The 8,112-nt window shown below is 41.6% G+C and overlaps 2 protein-coding genes across 2 annotated transcripts in view; one reads left to right on the top strand and one right to left on the bottom strand.

Annotated features, from left to right (window-relative positions):
• Positions 1–134, bottom strand: part of hydin (HYDIN axonemal central pair apparatus protein) — a 75,047-nt gene extending 74,913 nt beyond the window's left edge. Inside the window, exon 1 of the mRNA XM_030366114.1 lies at positions 63–134. The gene's annotated coding sequence lies outside the window, so the exon portion shown is untranslated. The remainder of the gene's footprint in view (positions 1–62) is intronic.
• A 448-nt stretch (positions 135–582) lies between these two features.
• On the top strand, positions 583–7,153 carry pnp6 (purine nucleoside phosphorylase 6). The gene is made up of 6 exons (XM_030366887.1): positions 583–837; positions 2,397–2,560; positions 3,160–3,263; positions 3,579–3,754; positions 4,257–4,447; positions 5,810–7,153. The coding sequence occupies exons 1-6, from the start codon at positions 803–805 to the stop codon at positions 6,007–6,009; spliced, it is 870 nt and encodes a 289-aa protein (XP_030222747.1). The 5' UTR covers positions 583–802; the 3' UTR covers positions 6,010–7,153.
• Positions 7,154–8,112: the final 959 nt, after the last annotated feature.

Consider the following 8,112-nt stretch of genomic DNA (forward strand, 5'->3'; position numbering starts at 1 on the left):
CAAACCTAGAGCTACTACAATCATTTCTAATTAACAATCACCAATTAATTATCAAGCCATACCACTTTTAAAGAAGTTCGTTTACTTTCTTTTCTGCCAAACTCAGATTCTCATTCAGCACCATTCAGCGAAACGGTTTGTGATTGGTTGCCGTGGCAACAGTTACCTCGGCTACCGCTAACAAAACGGTTTCTCATTGGTCACGACCTTGGCAATTAACAGCCTTATAATCTGTAATTTTGCGATTAAACTACACAAATATCGGTAGTCCTTGTAGGCCTGCCACATTCTTAATTGGATGAAGCAATGGTAACATTACTTTATTCAGTTGTCCAGTTCAGTTTCAGTTAAGTTGAGTTGCTTTTCCGCAATTCAAACGAGCTTTTTTATTGGATTTGGAAATATATACATTGCCAAAGCAGTTTAAATAATAAACAAATACAACAAAGTATTCTATAAAAACAATTTTCGTTTTTATGAAGAGTGTTCCCTCCCTCTCTCTCGCTCCCATCACTCGCATTTCAACAATATCCTGCCTGTTGTTTCGACCCGCTCTCGCACCTGGGGTCCGCCGAGCAGCGCTTGAGGCATTGGGTTTCTCTTTCTGTTCCACATGTGATTTGGACATTTAGACCGTCTCCGCCCCCTGTCATAGCTCCAAGCCCGCTTGACTTAACCTACAGCGTGATCCCTGCTCAGTCTCATTAACCAGCTCATTGCTTGCAAACTCTATCCGGCTTTCAAATTCCCTCAACCCATCCTACTCGTCGCATCTGTAAAACCATCCCATTGATCATCAGATATGGAAAACACGTCGCCCGCGTCCAATCGGTGCAGGTAGGATGTAAATGGTAGCTTATAGCAACAGGCTGCATGGAAGAGAATAGGCTACATCTATTTTTTCTTTAATGTTTGCCCTAGTAGCTTGTTAAACGCTGAGTTCCAATAATATTCACTGAACTGTATGGCCCCAACAAATCGATGCAGAACTCAGCCTACGTTATACTTCATTGTAACACAGTGATACTATTTGATACTACTCCCACCTTATTCTTCATGTTTAACCTCTGTTTTTCTTTTATTCCTAGTCTGTCTTACATAGTTTTGATAGGGCAATATGTAAAGCGTCTTAGAGTACCATATTAAGCGCTATATAAATTTCATTTATTATTATTATTATTTGCCTTATATTGCGTTGATCTATCATGGGATGAACCCTTATGTTTTGATCTGTTGTTAGATTTTGCACTGTCCACGGAGCAATACTCCAAAAAAAAATAGTATCTATTTTTGAATTCAAATAAACCTCAATATGCCTTTTTACATTGTCATTTCACCTACGTGAGAATGTGGGCTCGATTTAAAGAGAAAGAGAAAGACTGCCCTAAAGGCAATAAACTCAACAAGGGCAGCGAAACCATCTCAATTGTATATGAGGGTACTGCATGCTTTCCCCTTCCCATCCATTTGAATTCCAAACGGTCCCTTCCATGTCAACCAATGAAATGAAGAGATGGGGTCGCTGTTAATCCAATGGACTCACTGAAGCGCGGCGATACACCGAGCACCATGGACAGCTCCGTGGCCAGCCCCATAACGTATCGGCTTTGTGTCTAGAAATATTTTGTAGTTCTGAACTGGGTTTGCAATTCTACTGCTGAATAACATATTTATTGTCTTTCATAAACGAACCTGGTATTGTCCTTATTCCCTACGGTTCCAGGACTTGGTTACATATTCTCATTCTGCCCCATGATGATTGATCGTTCATCTTTGAATGTGCTGTATATTTATGACTTTGGCAAACAATACTAGCCTTTAAATCTATCTAATCTTATCTATATTTCATTCAGTTTTTTTATTATCCTTGTTGGGTTCAATGTATTTATGAATCACTTATAAAAGGTTGGACAATATGTGTGTGTGTGTGTGTGTGTGTGTGTGTGTGTGTGTGTGTGTGTGTGTGTGTGTGTGTGTGTGTGTGTGTGTGTGTGTGTGTGTGTGTGTGTGTGTGTGTGTGTGTGTGTGTGTGTGTGTGTGTGTGTGCTTGTGGTTGTCTGTATGTTTGCGTGTGGGTGTGTGTGTGTGTGTGTGTGTGTGTGTGTGTGTGTGTGTGTGTGTGTGTGTGTGTGTGTGTGTGTGTGTGTGTGTGTGTGTGTGTGTGTGTGTGTGTGTGTGTGCGTGTGTATGTGTGTGTGTGTGAGTGTGTGTGTGTCTGTGTGTGGACTTTATTTGCCACATGCTGACAGAGTTAAGACAAGGGCTGCCAAAGAGCCATGTGTTAATGGCATGATGCAAACTGCATCAGGCCTGCATTTTGAGTCCCTTTGTTATTTTGGGGGGCTATGATTTACAGTTATTAAATCATCAGTATATTAATCATTACCTCCAAACAGTTACGAGGACTATGAGGCTACGGCCGACTGGCTGCGATCCAAGACAGCGCAGCGTCCTAAAGTGGCCATCATCTGTGGCTCTGGGCTGGGCGGACTGGCAGAGCTGCTGCACAACAAGGTCGTCTTCCCCTACAAAGACATCCCACTCTTCCCCCAAACCACCGGTGAGAGCTCTTTGTGTTTGTGTGTGTGTGTGTGTGTGTGTGTGTGTGTGTGTGTGTGTGTGTGTGTGTGTGTGTGTGTGTGTGTGTGTGTGTGTGTGTGTGTGTGTGTGTGTGTGTGTGTGTGTGTGTGTGTGTGTGTGCGCGTGTGTGTGTGTTTGGGTGCTCGATTGTGTACGCCATGTGTGTGGGCGTATGTGCATCATAACGGATGAATAAAGTTTGTACTCATTGTGTTAAATCACTTGTTATGTAAATAGTTGTTAAATTTCTTCACACCACAAGCTGTACTTTTAAATTGGCCATATGCCATTTTGCATAAGCTTTTTTGCAAGATGTACTTGTGTGTGTTCCTGTATGTGTAAGTGTGTGTGTGTGCTTCATCACTGATGCATTATGTTTGTGTGTGTGTGTGTGTGTGTGTGTGTGTGTGTGTGTGTGTGTGTGTGTGTGTGTGTGTGTGTGTGTGTGTGTGTGTGTGTGTGTTTGTGTGTGTGTGTGTCTGTGTGTGTCTGTGTGTGTGTATGTGTGTGTGGTGTGCATGTGTGCTTGTGTGTGTGTGTGTGTGTGTGTGCCTTTGTGTGTGCCGTGTGTGCTTCCAGTGATGGGCCATCAGGGTCAACTGGTGTTTGGGACCCTTGAGGGCCAACAGTGTGTCTGCATGCAGGGGCGCTTCCACACCTACGAAGGCTATGACCTAAAACAGGTGACTTATTAATAAATAAACTCTTTACAATATGAAACCCTTGCACCTACCTTAACTCTACTCACACCTAACTTATCATGTGCGATAACTGATACTATGTTCCAAATAGCTTTTACAAGCTATGATGTGGTATAAATCGATATAAAATTTTGCCATGATGAATGTTTTATGTCCATGGCACCACCTTTTTATTACTTTCGATATTCCGTTCGAATGCAAACATTAACCTAACATCATAAAATTAAATACAAAGTGAAAGCAATAGAAAGGTTTATGCGTGTGTGTGTGTGTGCGTTTGTGTGTGCGTGCCTCCAGGTGACGTACCCCGTGCGTGTGTTCTCGCTGCTCGGCGTGAAGACGCTGATACTGACCAACGCGTCCGGGGGCCTCAACAGCAGCTACAAGGTGGGCGACATCATGCTGATCAAGGACCAAATCAACCTGCCGGGCCTGGTGGGGAACAACCCTCTGTGTGGCCCCAACGAAGACAGGTTCAGAATGCATCTTACTTCTCTCTAATAAGACATCTTTTGAAATAAAGTCCATTTTGAATTTTCCCTTAATAAATAAACGGTTAAAAATATTATTCATGCAGGTGCGTGCTTATGCCTGAATGCCTGCATGAGTGTGTAGGTGCGTCCAGGTGGTCTGCATGTATTAGCTTCACCATCCAGTCATTGTGGCCGAGAGTTCAGACTATTTCTCTAACTTCTCTAACTCTGCAGGGTATTTCCTAGGAAATAGATCTAGCAGTTGAAATTGGTAATGTTGGTTGGTTGGTCTGTTGTTTTTTGCATTACCTTTAGCATTTTCCTTATCTTGAACGTAGTTTCTCAAATGTGCTGTTTGAAGCATACGTCATAGCTCTCATGCCTCAGATGCATACACCCAACAGTATGCAATCAGGAAATAAAACAGCACCTGAAACATTGGCCAAAGCACTAGCCAATCACGTGACCTGTTTCATTCATCAAGCGGGCTCTCTGTCCCCAGGTTTGGTGAGCGCTTCCTCTGCATGTCCGACGCTTACGACCCTGACCTGATCGCCTTGGCCCAGCAGACGGCCGAGGAGCAGGGCATCGAGGAGTTCATGCAGAAGGGGGTCTACTGCATGGTGAGCGGCCCCACCTACGAGAGTGTCACAGAGGGGAGGGCTCTGCGGACCCTGGGAGCCGACACAGTGGGTGAGTGGCAGCTTGTCTCAGCAGTAAGGGTTAGGGTTATCAAATCGATATACAATAGATTGTATGATATATATGTTGATGTAGTATATATTATTTATGCAATAAGAAGTGCTATTATATAGCATCATATGTATACGTTATTTATGTTTTTATTTAGCATGCTTAATTTTAAACGGCTGTAGGTACGATTAAGTTTAGGGTGAGCAGATAACCCATTTTGAAACTCAACCAGCAAAAAAGCTTTCCCTTCCTCCCTGTGTTGATTTAACACACCTGTGATTGACACACACAATGGCTTTCCCGAACCTATCAGGCAAGAGATGCCCTGATTGGTCAGAAATGATCCAGGAGTGGTTTCAGATCAGAAGGGTCTCATACAGAGGCAGGCATATTAAAACAGATATTCTCAGCGCAATTCACTCTAATAATAGTGTTTAAATGAACCTTTAAAAGGTTCCTAGTTCTTCCTAGCCTGAGTGCTTAGGTGTACAGTTATTGGTCAAGACGGTAGTGTAGGTAAAGCCAGTAATTATGTAAATGGTCCTAACCGCTTACTGCTCTTCAGCGTTAGTACTGGCGCTGCGAACGCAAACAGAAAAGCCTTTGGATGTATCTAGTTCCTGCAGAGCTCTGCATTGGCTGGTTGCTCTCAGCGAGACCCCAGAAGTGCTCAGTACAAAAGGCCTTCATAATCTTTACACTCTCCCACATTGGCATATACGCTGGCATGCTGTCATCAACTGTCATCATCTTCCTTCCATTCATCTCACTTATGATATGAATTTAATTAAGTTGTACTTTGATTTGACATCTTCAAGGACACATTATGCAGTGAGTGGCTCCTTCAATCTAAACTTTGAAGTACCACACACAACCCTTACTCTTAGATATAGCCTGCACTGCAGTAAATCAATGTAGTCACTCTGATGTGCATAGTAATTACAATAGATGCTGTTGTCTACACAGGTGTTGTTGTTTTTTAACAATTATGGGTCTGCTCCTGTATTAACCAGGGAATGGGGAGTCCACTTATATTCACTAGTGAAGCCCACTACCTGGGCCCTGACACATCTAAAGAGCAGACTATAATAAGTGTTACGTGAAAGTTATGTATCCCGCCAGGCGCCATCTAGTGAGATATAACAGAACAGAGGCAGAGTGCTTCTAATCAGGGTCCGTTCTGCATAGCCTTCAACACAGTGTGATGTCAACCTCACATTCCTTACAGGAAGCCAAAAACAACAAAATAAAACCGTTACAAATAAAACCAAAACAATCAAAACCATATTTATTTTTACCTTACATCTATTATCCACGTCAAGTGTATCCTCATGTTGATATGTGTTGTGTGTGTGTCAATAGGAATGAGCACAGCGCTGGAGGTGGTGGTGGCCCGCCACTGTGGCCTGCGTGTCCTGGGCTTCTCACTCATCACCAACATGGTGGTGACAGAGTACGACAGCAAGCAGAGGGCCAACCACGCGGAGGTGCTGGAGACCACTCGCATGCGCACCCAGGTCCTTGAAGGGCTTGTGACAAAAATTGTAGCCAAGATCCGGTAGGATCTTGAAGAAGTGACCCCTGATAGACGGTTGCACAGTCCGCATGCACAAATGTATAAAGCTGCAGCTGATGTTGTGTGAGTTTTAAATTTAAATCACTGCCAAATGCACGTTGACCAAGGCTTTGGTGACTTCACCTTAACCCTCGACCCCTCGTTTAGATTGAAACCCCCGGTTTCAATCTTAGTTTTGGTTCAGGCGGTATCAAGGATGTTGGATTGAGTATTTGATCATCACTTCTACAAAAAATGTGATTTTAAGTGGAGGGTAAATGTGTAATATTATTATTTAAGTAATTACAATACAAGACTATCTGAATTCTTTGAAATATTCTCATCGGCAGTCCGAAAAAGTGAAGCAGAAAGAAAACGTAGTTACTTAAACCAATAATCAAGGAATAATTAGGGAATGAATTAGTGTAAATAAAGATAGAGATATATAGTTATGTATTTAAGTTGCCAAATATGTTAGCAACTAAATATGTTAATAAAACCAATGAGCCATGAAGCTGTTTCTATTGTTCTAATATTCATTAATTCATAAACTCCAGGTGACTTGCTGCCGTATTGGAAACTTCCCAGTCCTTAGGGAATTTCCCTGTGGAAGGAAGATGAGGGGACACCCCAAACACTGTCTTGTGAGAAGGCTTTTCAGAAGCTCTATTTGATGGATAAATCATTTTGCCTAAAAATAGCTGCGAAGTTGGCATGATCACACAATTTTAAATGTGTTTTTTTCGTTTGACGTTTGCTGTCTCCGAAACTGTAATTTGAGCCAGAATCATTGTACCTGCTGTTTTGAATGTTTCCAGGTGTGGTGTTGCGCTCACCAGCCAGGTCCTCTCTGTTTGACATCTTATGTTTGAGCACTGAAGAGACCTAGAAACTAGGGTCACAAAGTAACCTCTCGGGCACTTTATAAGATAAGATAAGATAAGATAAGATATACTTTATTCATCTCAGTAGAGACATTTAGGACACAGGATTTATAACAGATATCAAAGAAATGTACATACAAGACACTGCCCTCCCTCAGTCCAAGACCAATGGTATCCTCATGATTACACCAGAGCGGTTCCACTCAGATAATGCACCCTCAGGAAAAAATAAATAAAAATACTCTGCAATTGATAATGGGGAAACAACAGATTCTGGATTCCTGGTTTTGGAATTACTGCTCTGATGTGCAACTTTGTTTGTGACCAGCTTGGTCACAAATTTAAAAAATGCCCTAGGAACTGCTTTGAATTGATTCGCAATTATTTTATTTTGGTATTTTAATTAAAAGGTACGTCTAACATTAAGATATAAACAAGATGCACTCCCTGAAAGGAATCTCTAAATTTTATTTTCTAATGTAACTTTCAAGTATATGCTGTAAGTATATGCATTCATGCTGTAACCACTAAGAGAGTAAACAAAGGGAAACTTAGACACACTGCTAACCTCGCAAATCTCATATCTATTGCGTCCAAACCAAAAACAACCTTAAAGCCTATAAACAACACCATCAGGATGGCTCTACTTAATGTGAGGTCTCTTAATAACAAATCATTTTTAGTTAATGATTTTATTACAACTTCTAAACTGGATTTTATGTTTTTAACTGAAACATGGCTGGAACAAATTAACAGTGCAACCGTTCTGATAGAGACAGCTCTTCCCAACTATAACTTTTTTGATGCATGTAGAGCTGGAAAAAGAGGTGGAGGGGTTGCTGCTATATTTAAAAATGTATTTCAGGGGAAACAGATGTTATTTGGTGATTTTCCATCGTTCGAATACCTTAGTGCTGTATTGAAATGCTCCCCCAGAGTTCTCCTATTAATTATTTACAGGCCACCCACATATTCTGCAAATTTTTTCGATGACTTCACAGAATTATTGTCTAGCATCTCCACAGAATTTGACTGTCTAGTTATAACTGGTGACTTCAATTTTCATACTGATGATTTGAATGACAAGTGTGCAAAAAAACTTTTTGCCATTTTGGACACATTTGAACTGTCTCAACATGTGAAAGAGGCTACTCATTGTAAGGGGCACACTCTAGACCTGGTTATCACAAAGGGCCTCAATGTTTCTGATCTCTCTGTGACTGATC

Source organism: Gadus morhua, chromosome 9, assembly GCF_902167405.1.
Source record: "Gadus morhua chromosome 9, gadMor3.0, whole genome shotgun sequence".
Classification (NCBI taxonomy): domain Eukaryota; kingdom Metazoa; phylum Chordata; class Actinopteri; order Gadiformes; family Gadidae; genus Gadus; species Gadus morhua.

What these genes read in the sequence shown, in the direction of transcription:
- pnp6 (XM_030366887.1), top strand. Translation starts at nt 803, where the DNA reads ATGGAAAACACGTCGCCCGCGTCCAATCGGTGCAG. An exon ending in CCCGCGTCCAATCGGTGCAG is followed by an intron (nt 838 to 2,396) that starts GTAGGATGTAAA and finishes ACCTCCAAACAG; the next exon opens with TTACGAGGACTATGAGGCTA. An exon ending in CCTGGGAGCCGACACAGTGG is followed by an intron (nt 4,448 to 5,809) that starts GTGAGTGGCAGC and finishes GTGTGTCAATAG; the next exon opens with GAATGAGCACAGCGCTGGAG.